Source organism: Chroicocephalus ridibundus, chromosome 9 (assembly GCF_963924245.1).
Source record: "Chroicocephalus ridibundus chromosome 9, bChrRid1.1, whole genome shotgun sequence".
Lineage (NCBI taxonomy): Eukaryota > Metazoa > Chordata > Aves > Charadriiformes > Laridae > Chroicocephalus > Chroicocephalus ridibundus.
Window position 1 is genome coordinate 16442948 of NC_086292.1, and position 17147 is coordinate 16460094.

General features: G+C 36.2%; 1 protein-coding gene across 3 annotated transcripts in view; it reads left to right on the plus strand.

The window, feature by feature from the left end:
- The window catches only part of DACH2 (dachshund family transcription factor 2), a 303611-nt gene that overhangs the window by 233093 nt on the left and 53371 nt on the right, over positions 1-17147 (plus strand). For 2 of the 3 annotated variants that reach the window (XM_063346550.1, XM_063346549.1), the window contains exons 5-7: positions 2320-2492; positions 13538-13673; positions 15540-15620. In XM_063346550.1, the coding sequence (XP_063202620.1) occupies positions 2320-2492; positions 13538-13673; positions 15540-15620 (390 nt within the window). The remainder of the gene's footprint in view (positions 1-2319; positions 2493-13537; positions 13674-15539; positions 15621-17147) is intronic. The other variant, XM_063346551.1, reaches the window with a different exon arrangement.

A 17147-nucleotide genomic window follows, 5' to 3' on the forward strand; every position in this document is an offset into this window, starting at 1 on the left:
AGATAAATTTTGGATTTGGAACTTAAAGCTCCCTTCAAACCCATATCTTTTCCTTCCCTTAGAAAGGGGGCAGGTGGTAAGCCAGCAGTTCCCCCTCTCCTTTACACCCAAAGAGGGAAGGAAGGGAAGGGAAAGTTACTACAAGATCTGGATTAATATTTTAAAAATTAGGGAGGAGTAAAGTTAATGCTAACAGATGACGCTGTATGAAGAATGAAAATCTCACTATTTCTGAATTCCTGTTATTTGTTTAAGCTCTTCATCCTCAAAGTTTTGAAAGCTGATTTTTGGTGTTAGTTTTAATGCATGAATGACATTTCTGGCTCCTAATACAATTTTAGGAGTAGATAGTTCCTTGCTGCCTATGTAAGGCCCCAGTGTTGAACAAATAAAAGCTATTGAAATGACTCCTACAATATGGGTCTGCTTTGTTCATGGGAAGGTATAGACCTGAGCATTTTGGGTTAAGCATTAGTAGTTGAGAATTAACAGACCAGAGGACTCAAATTCACCGTAGTTTATCCTTTCATTTTATATTCTTGCATAATTCAATACCCGTATGCATTTTACATACAAGGATATTGTGTCTGCTGTTAAAGAAAACTTTAAAGATACTTTCCCCTAGATTTTGAAGTAGGCAAATGTCTATAGGCTATTAAAGGGTCAGACGTTATGTCCAGTGATTTGCAAGCATACGATATATTTTCTTCATAGTCCTCTGAAATGTTTGACGGATTGTGTCTTAAAACTGGTGATGTGCTGTTAAATTCTGTTTGTAGTTTGCATTTAGTTTGCATGTCAATTGGACTTTAAGTAGACATACAACTCAATGTGGCCAGATGGTGTCTAGGAGTTCTGGAACTCTATAGAGTATGAGGAAAGATTATTGGGCTGTTAAGGGAGATAGGCAGGGGAACAAAGGCTTATGGATGTAAGCACTGAAGGGGATTGTCAGTATGGTTTAAAGTGAAGGGAGATGTATGTGTGCTTTGCTTATCACCTATCATAATTAATATTGGCATGGATCATCATATAAAATATATAATGACTCATAAGACATCACAGTTCTTGATCATGATATACTCAAGCTAAACAGAAATAGTGTGGGAGCTCAGAATATATACAATTCTGCCTTTTGTGTGGACGCGGTGGTGTTTTTATATCACTAAAGTCAAATTGTATTTGAATAACATAAGCTATATCAGTCAATGATATTTTTTTACTGTGGGTTCTGTCATACATCAAAATGTTGACTGGCCTTCTCATTTGAAATAGTTAAAATAGAGACAAAAGTTAAAAAACTTTTAGAAATAATTAATGAGAATAGCATATGGTTATTATGTGATTAGCATGTGATTGTGCTATTTACTACTTGTGCCTGAATTTTTAAATGAGGATTTCTAATCTAAATTTCATTTAGAAAAATTATAATACCTTTTGTCTGGTAGAATGAGTCCTATTTTTTCTGAAAAAAATAATTTTGGATCCCCAAAGTAGCTATCTTCAAGTGGTCTCGCTAAAGAATTCTTAAATGCAAAATAACCTGAAACAATTTTTTCAGTGAATTGGTGTCTTGGTCTTGCTTTCCATTTTAGTCATTCCTAAGTACAACAAGTGATACAAATGCTGAAATAGATATTAATGGAACATGAGAATCTAATTCTTGCTAGAAGTAACGTCACCATTTTGGCAATGTCAAGATCTGCAGCTTGGTCCAAATGAGTTTTGTTCTTTATTAAATTGTTTTATATCCATAGCAGAAGACATTTTAAAGTGAGTTATTGGAAATTAAAACCTCTGTCAAAAATTTAAACCTCTTGTTACATGTTCCAGTTCAGAGACCTTCTGTACAGTAGTTCAGTGGTGTCTATAGTCCAACCCAGAGCTTCCTGTGTTCAAGAAGCAATCCTAATATAAAAATCTAGTCTCAAATTGCCGTGCATGTGAACTAAGAATATTAAGAGGACTTGGTAGGAGTATATTGTCAGATAAAATTAATAATAAATATTGGAAAAACATGCAAATATCTACACATTTTGTGTTTTTTTCTTTATTGCTATTAATAAAGAGATCACTGAACTTATGCACTGTTGTATAATCGTTTTGCTAATATTGTGTTACTTTACAGCTGTATGTTTCTTTCCCTAATACAAACCATATAGTCTTTTCTGGAATACAAAGACAATTATTCCCTATGTAACATCAAAATTATTAACACATAATAATATTGAGTTTGGCTAGTCAATGTTGCAGTAGATATAGACTCTAAAAATTAAGGTGTGGGACTGACACATATAATCTGCCCATGCTTTCTTTTAGGGATAGACCTGCCGTTTATGATGATGCCCCACCCTTTGCTTCCCGTCAGCCTACCTCCCGCTTCGGTTGCAATGGCAATGAATCAGATGAACCACCTCAATACAATAGCTAACATGGCTGCAGCAGCCCAAATGCACAGTCCTCTTTCCAGGGCAGGGGCCTCTGTTATAAAGGTAAGAGTCATCTATGAGCCTTAGAAAAAAAAAAAAGCTATTTGTGGCTAACAAAAACATTTACGGTGTCTTTTTAAGGAAGATAACTGAGAGGCAGTGAGCTTATACTGCCTCTAGCACACCTGGTCTGCTCTTCCTGATAGTGCTTCAGTCTGAGGAAATACCCACGAGTACAGTCAAGAAGTTAAGATACTCTGCTCTACGAATCTGTAATGTAATTAAAAACAGATACTAACACTCACTAGAGGCTAGGGGAATAAGCAGTGCTGCATCTGTTAAAGCTCAAAAGCTATTCTAAAATGGTTGTTTAAAATCAAACTTAATGTTATACTTAAAAGAAAATGCTATAGAACATAACAGGAACTCTGGTGCGGTACAATTCTAGAACAGATTAATAGCAGAGAAAATCATCAGAAGTACCTTAATGAGTATAGTCTCTGGTAGCCACACCTAAATTTCCTTCTGGCTGGGTAAAATGTATTTCTACTTTTAAAAGGCTTCTGATAGTCTCTTCCAAGCAGGTTGTTAAGAAAATTTCATGCCTGTGTTGAGAGAGAGCTGAAGTCCTGCCACGCACTAAAAAATATGTTGAGACAAGACATTTTCAAAGTAGAAGGATATAGCATCAGTGCCTGTGAAGGACTGGTGCTATGAGATTCCCTAAAACACAGTGTGTCCTCTTTTTATTGAGCAAAAAGGAAAGGTTTTATCAGTCTTTTTTGTGTGTTTGCATGCACATGTACGTTTCTTGTTGACAAAACAAAATTTTGTCAACTTTGAAAGGTAGTTATTTTAGTCCATTTTTCTTTGTTTTTAAATATATTAGTCTATACAGCTATCAGTTCCAGCAAATACGTGTCTTTTTATTTTGATATTTATGTTCACTTACAGTCAACTGTCCCTATCGTTCTGGAATCCCAAAGTTCTTTGTTGCTTTATTCTAATAACTTTCACTGATTTGCTGAACTTAATCTCTCCTGTCTGTATTGTAAAACATCTTAATCATAAAATACCATTGTTTTATCATTGAGAAAGTTACTGTTGGCAATATTACAGGCCAGTTGTGAGAATAAATTAGTTAGGGTTGTGTTGTACTGTCTATTGTCACAGGTTGCACTGCAGGAAATTTTGTTTCTACATCAAGCAGGGAAAAAAAACTAGTAGTACACAGCCACCTGTTTATTGTTCATACTTGTATTTACTGATATCAACATACTTTTGAAGAATAAAGCAAATCTCTTTTGTCACATTACAGTAGCATAAAATACTACGTGTCTCTGTTGCTGAGGTTCTGGAGGTCTTAGTTTTTCTTCTGATCTTCTTCCTGGCCCTGAGCATCTCCAAAATTGCCTCAGGTTGTTTTTCTTCTTTACTGAGAGTCCACTTCCAAATTAGGGCAAATGTTATTAATACTTTGATTTTATTTACTATTTGTTTTATCATGTTCTGGGAGGCTGGTAAAATTCAGAGTGAAGGTGGGGAGGCATTCCACAGTTAGAGACTATTTAGAATTAAGATCTATAAAAGCTTCTCTTTATCATCAGTGTATCTGGAACAGTTGTTGACTGGGTGGGGGGAACATGATCTCTCTGGTGTCCAACTGTCCGCTAGTTAATTCAAGTCACTGAATTGTTAGAAATTAATCGAGGTTCCATTTGTTTCGCTCAATAACCTTTTCTTTAACTGTTCAAGAGACCTCTTGAGAAAACCATAACTTAAATATAGCAGTGGAATACTTGTAGCAGCAAGTAGACTGCATAAGCTTTGATTATATTTTAAATGCTATCAGTATGTCAAAATGAAGATTAAATATGTATTTGTAAACAATGACAGTTCTTTGTAATATAAGCCACAGTTTTTGCAAGCAGTTAGGTTTGAGGATGCTCTTTAGCAGGCCCTTGCTGATGCTAGTTACTCATTTACAGCTATTTTTTCCCCAGTACCTGCACTAGAGGATACACAATATCTCCACAGCAACAGTAGGTCTCACCAGTACTCTAGTGGGAATTATTGCCTCTACACGATGTAGAGGAAAATACACCAGTAGCTAATGTGACAGAGGTAAAAGTGTGCATCCATGGCTGTGTTACTCTCACTTGTCAAGTTATGCTGCATGTTTCTCTCATTTGTTTTGAACACTGAGATTGTAACTGAATTTTATTACAGAGAGTGTGAGACTCCTTTTGTCCTTTCCTTCACTTACGTACAATCATCTAGCTCTGAATGACGATCAATTAAGATGAAATCCTTGTACGAAATGAAACATGTAGAAGAAAAGCATTGCTGCAGTTACCTGTCAGCAGTATTAATTTTATTATATGACAATATTTAAGTGCGTTTAATAAGTACAAAAAATGACTAGTTTTAGATGGACTGCAATTCCAGCATCATGAGATTACTTAAAATGAGAGAAATGAATATATTGTGTATCTATTTCCATACTCTGATGACTAAAATACTACTTGGCCTGTTTTCTATAGGTGTGAGAATCAGCTGCTTTATAAAGGTTTTGAATGAAGTCATTATGCTTTTTATATCACGTTTGCCATTTAGAAATAAGCTGTTCTACCAAGATATGCATGATCAGCAAAGTTAACATTTAGTGCTCCAGAAAGAAATGTCGTAACTATGAAACTTGATTTCTTCCTGACAGGAACACTATAAATTAGGCAGGCACGATGGCCAGGCTCACAAAACCTTCTTAGCCATCTATAATATGATCTGATGTGATTATAGCAGCACTCGCTAGCAGTGCTATAGCTACGGTTCTGACAGTGTCCCTGAAATAAATCCCCTCTTTCAGGGAATTACTGCGCATCTGACAGCTTGCTCCATTTGAGACTTGGCTCAAATGGTTCTGAAGAGTCTGTATAATTGAGGGTCTCATACGGCAAACCCCAAATTTGACAACAACACCGACTTCACCACCCTCTCTGTTCTGCCTCTTGCATCTGCTCTCCTGTTAGTTCTTTTTTTCCAGAGCTATTCTTCAGCTGGCTAAACTCTGCAATCCAGTTACTGGCCGAGGTGTAACAAGCTTTGCAGCCTGGTCTTGAGGACCAGTCTGGAGTGGAACTTAGTTGAAGTACACTTGAATCATGGTTTAGGCTAGAAACAGTAGTGAATAAATGCAGTAGTTTACTCTCATCCAGTAATTTTTTTCCTGAAACTCAGAAAAATCTGTTCAGGGACAATATTTTCAGGTCTTCTGAAGCAAAGTTTGGATGGGCCCTTTATACAAAAGGGAAAAGATTTTTCACGGAAGTTTATAGAACAACTCAACTCCAGAGAGCAATAACTACATAACATTAAGATTTTTATTTTACTGTGGACCTATAATGAATATGACTAAGTATGTAACAAATGAATATGATTATTAATATGCATTCACAGCATATCACACAGTTGATCATAAAGGAGCTGTTAAGGTGTACACTGAGAACACAAGTTGAATAAAATGCTGAAAGCATGCCTAAATCTTAACAGATCATTTAAATTCATTTGTGTCTAAAGGAGTTGAGACCTCAGCACACCACACAGATGGCAAATACACAAAGAAGTGTCGCAGCAAAAATGGGACTAGCTCTTCTGTTCGTTGATGGTACTTTTGAACCTTGGAATCTGACCATGCCCCTATAACAACTCTCTGTCCGTAAAGGAATCAGGCCTCAAACTATGCACAAGCCTCGAGTCTCAATTTATACAGTTTAAGCCAGAAGGTCTTATATGACTAAAGGACATATTAGCTTATACAATTTCAGCTAAAAGGTGTGGGGGGGTGGGGGACTTGGGGGGACAGGGGGGAAGTTTTGCATTAGGAAAGTACAAGAAAGTCTGGCAAAAGCCAAGTTCCTGAAGCTATGACTATGCGAATCTTTCTATGTTCACTGAAAGGCCACTTTCCCAGATGGCCTTTGAAACAGGTTGGTAGGAGATAGTGTGGTTAGGGTGGGATTGAAATTGTGGGAACCGAATCTAAACCAAGGGCTTTAAGCAGCTCCCTTTTGTGTTAGATATTAAAAGAGTACTGAGAGTAGAGTAACGAGGCAAAAATCTTATCCCAGAGATCTGAGAGGCTCTTTTGCCCTTTTCTCCCAGTTTTTCCGTGCTGCTTCTTCTGTTCACCCCACATACTTTGCACTTTCCTTGCTCCTCTTGCTTATGTCTCACCCTTCCGCCTCTTTCTCTCCTCCTTCTTGTTGTTCTCTCTCCCTTTTCTTCTGGCTCCCTAACAACCTCTTCTGAGCTCCTGACAGATGTGCTTCTCCTGAGTAGGAGTATTTCTGCAAATTGGTTTCCTGCTGTCCATTTTTCTTCTGTCGTCATTCCCTCATGCTTGCTGTATTCCTACTTTTCTCTTATTCTTTCTGCTCTTATCCAGGTCCAAATTAGGAATAAATAACACATTTGTTGAATGCAGCTGGAAAACCCAAGAGAAAAAAAGTTAATGTACGATCTAAATGCTTTGTTTCAAAAAACCCTCAGAATAAAGCGTTTTTATTTTTGTATTTGAAATCCTATTTCTTTCAGAATTTCACCCCAGTGTACTTCAGAAACAGATGAAACCCCACCCCTCTCCACCCCCCCACCCCCCCCCCCCAAAAAAAAAAAAAAAAAAAAGAAAGGACACTTTAGGTGAAATGCAATGTTTTGTTTTGGTAGGGAAATTGAAATCTTGTACTTCACATCAACCCTACACAATTTCCATCTGAATATTTTTGTCTACTGATAAACAGAACAAAGCATTATTTGTACAGTGTGGTCTAGACGTGCAGTAGAGATTTTTGAGTCTCCTTTTCTTTGCCTGCTGCTGTTCTCCTGATTTTGTGGGATTGTTAAAGCATTTGTAAAGGATGTATATGACATGATTTTAAATTCCCTAAAGAGAATACAGATGGGCTCTGTAATTATTGCTGAGAGGTGCTATTTTCTGTGTGCTGTACAACTCACATTCATAATATTTACCTGACAGCCAGAAAAATGTGGCCATCTCAGAAAACTCTGAAACAATTCTTCTCAGTATAATAAAATTTCTCATTACAGAATTTATAACATACTTAATTTCATATCTCTCTGTGTATTCAATTCATTTTGAATTGCTTTCAGAATAATACAACATTTATAAAATAAAACTTCTGTAAAGTGTATGTTATTTTTCTCATTATTAAATTTATTCTGTCCCATTTGATAGCATGTGTTCGTTGCTGGCAGGTTATTGCTGAAATGGGTACTAGAATACGTTAGGGGAGTGACGTGAGACAGAGTAGTTAAAGTTTCCTTCTTATAAAGCTAATTTTGGTGTCTGTAGCGAAGGAGAAGTGAGTGTGCAGTTTTGTGTCTTTTTATTTGCTGATACAGAGAAACTACTGTGTTGGGAGGTGTTCAGGTCCCTACAACTTGCATTAAATACCCTTCTCGTCTCTCCTTTGAAAGGAGGCATATCCCTCTCCCTGCAATGCCAAGAATGCCTTGCTTGTTAACACCGAGACACATGGTTGCTGGATTAAAGAATAAGCAATGAATACTTATTTTAAATTTGCAAGTGGGAAAAAATACAATAAGAAGCAAGTACATCTCTTTTTTTGCAAAGCTTGCAAGAGAATATTGTTAGGCCGAGCACATACTAGCTTTTAGTTCTGGCTCAGATCTTTTTAGTATTGGCTTAGTCGTTTGCATTTATACTTAATAACTAATGTAGCTATAATGTAGATTAGTTGTAGCATTATCATCATTAGTCCTGGGAATGCTTTCCTTTCATTGGATAGCAGCACTGGGTGAAACAATTTGTAGGAGGGGTATGAGTAGAAAGTTTCCCACTGCAAGATCCTTTCCAATGTTAGTCAATATTACGCTTTCAGATCCAAAGTAAAATGTAAAGGTAAAATCTTAATATACGAGTGAAGGTTGCCATAGTTTTCAGTGACTGCTGATTTATGAAATGGTGAAGAAGGAAGCTCTTGTTTGGCTGTTTACCAATACCATCTGATTAGCTGCGGTTTTCTGTTTGGCTGAGCAGCTGGCAATTAATGAATTGATAGGAAGTAGTCACAAGGTAATGGAATTAGTATGTGAACATCTGGTATTAAAAACCAGTAAACGTAGAAGAGTTTTTATGATTTCTTAAATTTGGTGGGAAAATAATTGCCAGTTGACTACAACCGAAACAACTATAGGTACACAGTGAAAAAAATTGCATTTTAAATGGCAAAGTAGATATTTTAAGTGAATGACTTCCTGATACACTGCAAAAGATGAATGGGATCCAGCTGGCTTTCAGACATACAGATCCTATCTTAGTTTTTAGACCAGCTGTTTACCTTGTTCATCTCCAGTTCTTACAGCAATTGGAGATATTTTAAGTAGCTCAGGAGACCAAGTCATCCATGCTCTTTGCATGTACCCATTCCCAGACTGAGATGATTCAAAATATAAGCCTAACCACTGTTCTCTTGCCCGGAAATCATAACCATCATATTTCTTGTCAGCCACTGTCCAGCATCATTTCACATTTAGCACAGCTCCTGCTTACTTTGTCAGGATTATTCTTTTTCTTTGAAAAGCCTAAAAGCCAATTATGTATTGCTTTTCTCAATAATGCATTAGCTAAGGACTGTAAACTTTAGAACACTATTAAAAATGTACTTGTTATTAGAATTCAAATAGTGTTAGTATCAACTAACGTCAATTGGAAAGAAATACATGTGTTAATATTAACTAAAAACAAAATATAAAATGCTAGCAATTCAATTCTTTGCTAACTAAAATTGTGTTAATTTTTCTTATTTTTCTCTCTTATTGAGGATGGAATTCAGCCAGGGAAACAGGAGCAGCGATATTGCAGGCATGAAATTGTGGTAGTTTTGGATAAGAGGGGAGGAGGTCTTCAGCCAGTCTATTGGCTGACTGCTCCTGGCTTCACAGACCCCTCCAGAGAAATTAGTCTCTGGTTTCTGGATTTTTTTAACTGTGTAGTCCATTTTGAGAATGTGAATGTTGATTTGGCAAGCAGTGAGAGATTGAGGTGTGGCACAATAAACATTCCAGTGGGAAACTAGTGTGCAAATTCATGTTGGAAGATTTATTCTGCCATAGCCTATGAACTCTTTTTTTCCAACATGGTCATCAGCTCTGAATCTTTCTTACAGTAGTTGAAAAGTCTAGTTTAGACCTAAAGACAGAAGAATCCCCATTTTTCCTTCCTGTCCATTTCATTAGCAAGGTCTGATGAATTCCAGCTCTCCTGCCACTGCAGAGCCCTGTAGAGTACAGAAGCAGCACCTCAATTAAATATGAAATATCAAGATAAATGTCTGAATAAAATATCCAGGACTCAGACAAACTTCCACAGCCTCCTTGTCAGCAGTGAAATGCCATTAAATCCTCTAGGAACTCATTAATGGATTAACATTTGGAAGAGTAATTACAGCTAGATTAGAACTAAGAATAAAGAAAAATAAAGGAAGATCCAGCAACATCATTTCTCTAAACTCTTGACACAAAATAAAGATCAATACTATAAAAAATCAGAGATAAGGAATTAAGGTCAAGATGACTAAGTCAAAAATAGGTAAGCTGTACATATGTATTTCAGATAAAACTAGTGCCAGTGCAACTGTTATGTAGTGTTTCATGTTATTTGTGTGGAATACTACCTCACAGGGGATAGAAAAGGGACATTAAGGTGAAATCAAGGATGTATCTGGAAATTGGATGAGCTGATGACTTCAGTGCCCTTAACCTAAATCACAACTAAAATTAACAATGTCAAGCTTTGTAGCTACATTTTTTGAGCCAGAGCAAGACACTGATCTGTAGTGAGACCGAAATATATAACCCTTCAAAAGGATTAAATACTGCAAAAAGTCTTTTCTGAGAATTTATGTTACAGCTTTGTAAAAGGAAGAGAAAAGATAAGATAAAGTAGGTACTACAGTTAGATAAATAGGTGAGATCTTGAGAAATGTTTTCATTTTTCATAAAATTCTCACAATCTGTAAATTTTATATATATAACAAATTACGTTATAGCCCGGAATATGAGTCTTGCAAATTTATGAAATAGGAAGGAATACAAATGGAGAAAATATGACTTTATTTAGAAATGCTTCTGTATTACTGTGAGTGTACCTACTGTAGAACCAGGCTGCACAGCAGTGCGCTAGTGGGAACTGAGCTATTCTCAAGAGGAAAAAAATAAAATATATGAAAAGTAACAAGGTTGTAAAATACATAGATGACAAATTAAATGAAGTCATCAATGTGTAAAAAAAAAAGTTAAGGTTTTAGATTTGCAATTTTCCTATTTAAATGCCCTCATTGATTTGTTACAAATACTGTTAACCCTGTGTTTGGAAAATGGTGAGGACATTATCACTTGTGTTCTCATTTGTAATAAAATAGATTAACTTGCTGTGAAATTTTAACTAGGCTGAGACACAACAGTAGCTACCTAATGAACCAGAGCACATTGCTGTTAAGTAGCTAAATAGATGCATACTGATTACAGGACTGAAAAATGGATCTGTTTACTTGCAAAAAAAGAGTCTATTCATAGTGTTATTCATTACACTAGGGGAAATTTAGCATTGCATTTCCACACAAACATTTAGAAATAGACAATTTCTTGATCCATATGCAGTCTTACATGATGATACTCTATCCTCATCTGTAGTACGTATGATACAATTTCATCTCCTTTGTTGCTTATAGGGAAAAGTGTATCTCCCCTGTATATGTAAATTTTTGTAACTGGTAAGACGTTAGATGACATAATCAACTGATTCTCTTAGAAAGTGATTCACTGTGTGATTAAGAATGACATTATTATTTGACACTTTTATTTCTGACTGAACATTTCAAACCAAGACCCTGAGTTTGAAGGCAAATTACTTGAAGCAGAGATTATTTTATAGCAAGAGACAATGGGAAATGCAGTTACCAGGACGAGCTCGAATACTTTGCTTTTCCAAATCATCAGCTTTTGAATTACTCAAATAACTCCCATTTAAGATGACATATATGGCTGTTTCTGTGATATCTAAGTGTTAATTCACAGTCATATTTGTTCATAGGTTATTTTGCAGAACAGTTGGCACGTCCTCTCCTTGGCTATTCATTTTCATGGTTGCAATAGACAACCAAATTTACTTAAACTATGTACTCTTCTGTAAAAGCAACCATTTCAAAATGGTATCTTAATTGTAAATTGAGTACTCTTTGTGGTTAAAAGAGAGGAAATAGTGCCAAAGAGGACTATTAAAAGTGAAATCCAGGCAAATAAAATTACAGTCGGAGTTGTAGCCTGTTAGCAGTAATCTGTTTGGAAGTTATTATTTACACAAAGGTAAAAGACACGTAGTATGTATAACCTCAGCATTGCGTGTATATGATTCATCATTTATTTAGAAGAATACTTCTTGGGGTAAGAATGGGACTTTTAAAAGTAACTTAATAAACAACCCAACCACAGAGGTAAGTCGTGACTCTTTTCCTCTTCCTCTCATCTCAGAAACCTCTAAACCCACTCTTTTGGAGGTGGAGAGGAAGAAAACACAGGAGACTTTAAGATCAGTGACTTTGACTGTTTTCTCCCCAGAATTTGAAAATTTGTTTAAAACCATTCAATTTTCAAAGTTTTAACAACTTGTGACTCAACATAATGGATTAATATCTGTTAAAACTTAATAAACATTTTTAATTAGCATTCAAACATACTGCAATTAAAAGTCTCCCTTTAAGATTTATTAGTTATTGTATGTTCATTAAATAACAGATAATTAGTGAAAACGGATCCATTGAGGATTAACAGCTATGTAATAGATACACATCTGTTACGTGATTTTGAGGCTCAGTTGTTATTTAATGTACGATAACTATCCTATTAAAAACACATTCGATGCTATGTTTTTGGCTTGTGTGATTGGAGTAGGCAAATGCCACCCCTTGCTATTACGAGGATCCAATCTCACATTCCCTTTGCGTCCTTCTCAAAGTATCTATAAATATGAAGGTGAGTGTGGTTTAGAGAGGTGGTTTTAATGGATAACAGACTATTCTTTAAATGTTGATCTTATTGACAGTGTTATTAATGAATTGCCTCGATAGGTTATGAACAGAAGCTATTATACTAGCTATTTATAATGGAAAAACTATTAGAATCTACCATTCTCTCCCTAAAGCTATATTATTGATTTAGTATATTGTCTAGCAAAAACTGCATAAAAAGTTCAGATGCTATTGAGCTTATTTTCAAAAGCACATGGTACATTGCCACCAAGTAGCCAGATTGCATACTCCTAATGAAAAATTTTTGAGAAAAGGTTAGAAAGGCAGAAAAATTGCAAAGTTCCCTTGAGACAGCTTCCCCAGATTACACTGTAATTGTGATTTTTAATGAGGTGGGGGCAAGAGGATGTCCCTTTTTAAAAAAAAGAAAGTAGTATTTCAGTTCTGAGCTTCCACACGGAGCAGCTGATTGCCAGGGATGAGGGCAACTCCAAAGATGCAGTTTCTGGAATTCTGTAAATTCAATTGTTAGTTTCTCTCCATTGGAACTATGCTTCCAAGGATTTGTAATACAGGATTTAAAGCATAGAAGGGTTTTTAAGATAAGAATATCTAGAGTATCTCAGGCCATGATCTGTCCTTTTTAGAAGATTCTGATTTCTTCTTGGTCCTAGAAACAGGAATGAAGGGTATTGGAATTGTGAATTAATTCAGAAAGATTATACATATGACATCACTGGGTTGGAAGGTAAGTCAAGTGGTCATGTAATCTCTAGCCTTCCTCAAGACAGGATGAATTATTACTTATGACATGCTTGTCTAACCTGTTCCTAAAGATTTTTACGTTGAAAACTCCACGGCATCTTCAGGCAATCTGCAGAATTTCATTTTGCTAATTTTTTATAATTTCTTACCCTTTTTTTCCTCCATACCTATAGTACCATTTGTTATTGCTATTTTAGCCAACTTCATTTTTTTAGTTGAACTTCAGAGAAGCTCCTGAATCAAATTTCACAGACCATGTTTTATTTCTGTTTCAAGGAAAGGATTCAAGACAGCCCTTCTCCAGCTCCATCTCTAGAAGACAGTCAGCGACCTGGGAGCCACGCTTCCTCCCATCAGAGCAGCAGCGTGTCCAGCTCACCGTCCCAGTTGGACAACACACCAGACAGAATTGGTTAGTGCTTTGCAGCCTCACACCCCTTCGCAGTTACTGACCTCAAGAATTTTGGAAGTTTGTTGAGGCAAATATTTCTTTGCTGGGAAACACAGGAAAGCACTCACTTGCTAGAAAACGTCCCAGAAATTTCATCAATATAGTTTGTTTTATTAGGGTTCATCACTGTGCAGAGCCTAGTCCCTCAGATTCATTCTGTGCCAGTATCCATCCATGCGCAGAAGATACCAACCCCCCTCTGGTACAACCAGCTTCTTTTGCACGCTGTAGTAAGTGCCTCTGAAGGCACCTGGAATTGAAAAATAGCAAGATATTCTTTCTGTGTATATCAGAAAAGTCACAGATTATATGATGGCTTTTCCATTCCAAAAAACCTCCTCATGCCCACACATTCCCTGATCAGCATGAGGCTGAGGGCTTTTTGATTTTTCTGGTCTCTCCACCACAGCTTTCACAGCCTGTGCATTATTGATCTTGTGTTTAAAATGCTAATTCAGTCTAGAGGAAGTTTAGATCCTATTCTTGGTGCTTCCAAGAGGGATCTAGGGCAAGTCAATTAACATCTCTTCACGTCAGTGTATGTCAACACTGTTGTCTTCACAATGACTGGATCCTATGCAGGCATTGCTGAGCTAGATTTAAACTACAAAAACAGTGCAGTCCATGTAAGTCAGTGTAGACTTCACTCCTATCAAATAACTACTCAGCTGCTTGCTGGGATTTTGCAGTTTGGACTCTGGTCTGTGCAGCAGCACCGTGGCACCACATAGCACAGCTGGCTCTACACAAACTAGTCAATGGAACCTGAACTACTTTGCCTAAACATATGCACACACAGGGCAGATACTAGAAAGTAGATTCCCCTCAGCTTTTTCATATGTAAAATTGGGCTAGAAATATACAGGACAAGAAATGTAACTTCCTATATCAACAGTGAAAAAAGGACTTCTGTCCTCACTTTAGATTTTGAAAGCTACTATAACTTGTTTTATTAATAGTAGTAGCACACACTGCAAGCCTCTGGGCTCCAGAAATGGTGCTGCAAGCTTTTTAAAAAAACCTAGGTTTTATTTATGTTGAACTAAACATTTCTCTCTGTTGAAGTCTAATGCTTACTGTTGTAAAAATATGTATATATACTTTGTATCTATATAAATATATATTTTTTTTTTCACTTTTGCAATATAAAAGAACCCAACTAAACACTTTCCCTAAAACATGGCAGTGATGCTTTTAACAAGTGTCCTCACTGGAATAACTTTAAATTCTGTAATTGGTTAATTGCAGAGAAGGAAATGCTTTAACCAAATAAGAACAAAGAAAATAGCCATCTTGAAATCATAAACTAACACCTTTCACTGATCTTGCATGTGTTAAGTAAAGAATTTATTTCAACGCTGCAATGTATGGCTTTTCTGCTGTCATCTATCAATTTGTGTTACTATCTGTCTATCTGTATTTTTTATTAAGCTTGCTGCTTTATGGATAATTACTTACACTTAAATCCTTAACTGTTTTTTTCCCCAAAATGATTTCTGTGAAGTACTTTTCTAATTAGTTGATTTGAACATTTCATAAGAAATCACATTCATCTCAATAGTAATTTGGGTTTTATCTTGGTATCTTTGTTTAATCAACTTAAGCAAATTTGCTTTTGCTGCATATTTTACTTGTCCCTACATGCGGAACCAGGACAGGGAAACGGTTGATCATGGACAATAAAAATGGTCAATTGCTGTAAGACTTACAAATAAATGTTAAAATACCAAAATATTGACAAAGAGGAAAATAATGTAATATTTTCCTCTCTTCTGACTTTTTTTTTACTTGACAGTGTTATATAGCTGTGCACTCTGGTTTTTTTAGCTATGCTGACCAACAGCAGGGAAGGAGAACTCATTGATCAAGAAACTGGGACCAGCCTAAAAAAGATACAAAAGGATAAAGGTAGAATTACAGACTGTTTTTCATCTCAGACATTTAATTACACTCATGAGTTTTATTCCTTTTTCCTATTATTCTGCATATGCAGTGGCGTAATATTGTAAATTTAAGAGAGCTAAGTGCCTAATTGCCATGAATAATGTATCCAGTGAATTTACATGGCATTCTTCTTAGGAAGTGTAAACAATCAGTTCTTTGCGTCTCTCTGTTTATATAGTATGGGGCTAATATTTTGCCGGTCTTTTGACTCAATTATTTATGAAGTTCCTAGCAAATATTTGATTAGTCACATGGTATTGTTTCCTTGCCTCCAGGGGATGTGTGTGCAGACTACTCTAATGCTGGTATGTAGGTGAGGGAACGAAGCCATTTTTTGTGTCTAATAACATTACATTACCTCAGAGGTGAGAGGCAGCAAGGGGAGAAGTGATGTTTGGCCTGTAGTGATTGTCCTGTAGGCAGGGAAGTGTCTCCTCTGTTGGTTCTCCCGGCAGTGATTGTTGAGTATGTGAGAAAGGGAATACATTGGCATATGCAGGCGAGCCCTGGGGAAGTGGTGGAGTGACAGAGAGCATGTGGCATCTGTGGCTGCACATTGGGGAAGAAGCAGACATTTTGTTTCCTTGCAAATACAACAAAAATATAAATTGTATTAATAGGCGAGAGGTTTATTCTGGCAGTACGTGCAGAAAGCACCATACAAAATGAGTACCTGCAAAAAAAAAGACAATGGGATATAGTTAAAGAAATAAAAGAAAGCTGAAGGTAAGTGAATACCATGTACTGAGGGAGATATTAAGGTTTCAGGGTGAAAAAGATGTGAAGGAAAACAAATAGAAGGAAGTGACCAAAAGAGGAGACAACATAAGCTAAATGTACTCATAAGTCTACTGTAAATAGGAACATTTTATCATAAATTAAAACACAAACTGATTTCGATTTTGGTTGAGGTGATTTTAGGTTATGTGTAAAAATCAGACAAACTCATACACCTCAGGCCTGAGTAAATGATTGCATTCTCTGTATTTAATGTATTCTCTGAGAAAACTAAAAAGGCAGGTATAGACAATTTTATGAGCTACTCAAGAGAATTTGGAGTCTCCATGTGGCCTGTGGTTCCACAGTTATATAAATTTATTTGGGCAGATTCATGATTTTGTATGATCAGCTCTATTCCTTAGACATCTGTAACTGATTCAGTTATGGGTAGGACGAGCCTGAAACTTCCTTCCTGTATTTTATATTTTCATACTTGACTCTCTCGTCCTGAAAGCAGAGGCTGTTTCCTATTCATTGGTTTCTCTACGCATTTAAGCACTTTCCTCATGAACCTCAAAAGAGCCCTTTTATGCAATTCTGAGATAATTTTCTGTCTGGATCATCATGCTTAAATCCTTCCCTCTTGACTCCTGTTGGCATTTATGGACGAACACCAGAAGCCAAACAGTTATCAACCATATCTTCATTCCTAAGATTAAAAATTTACATTTCTGTAGTAATTGCATAGGTATTTGATTTAAATCTGAAAGT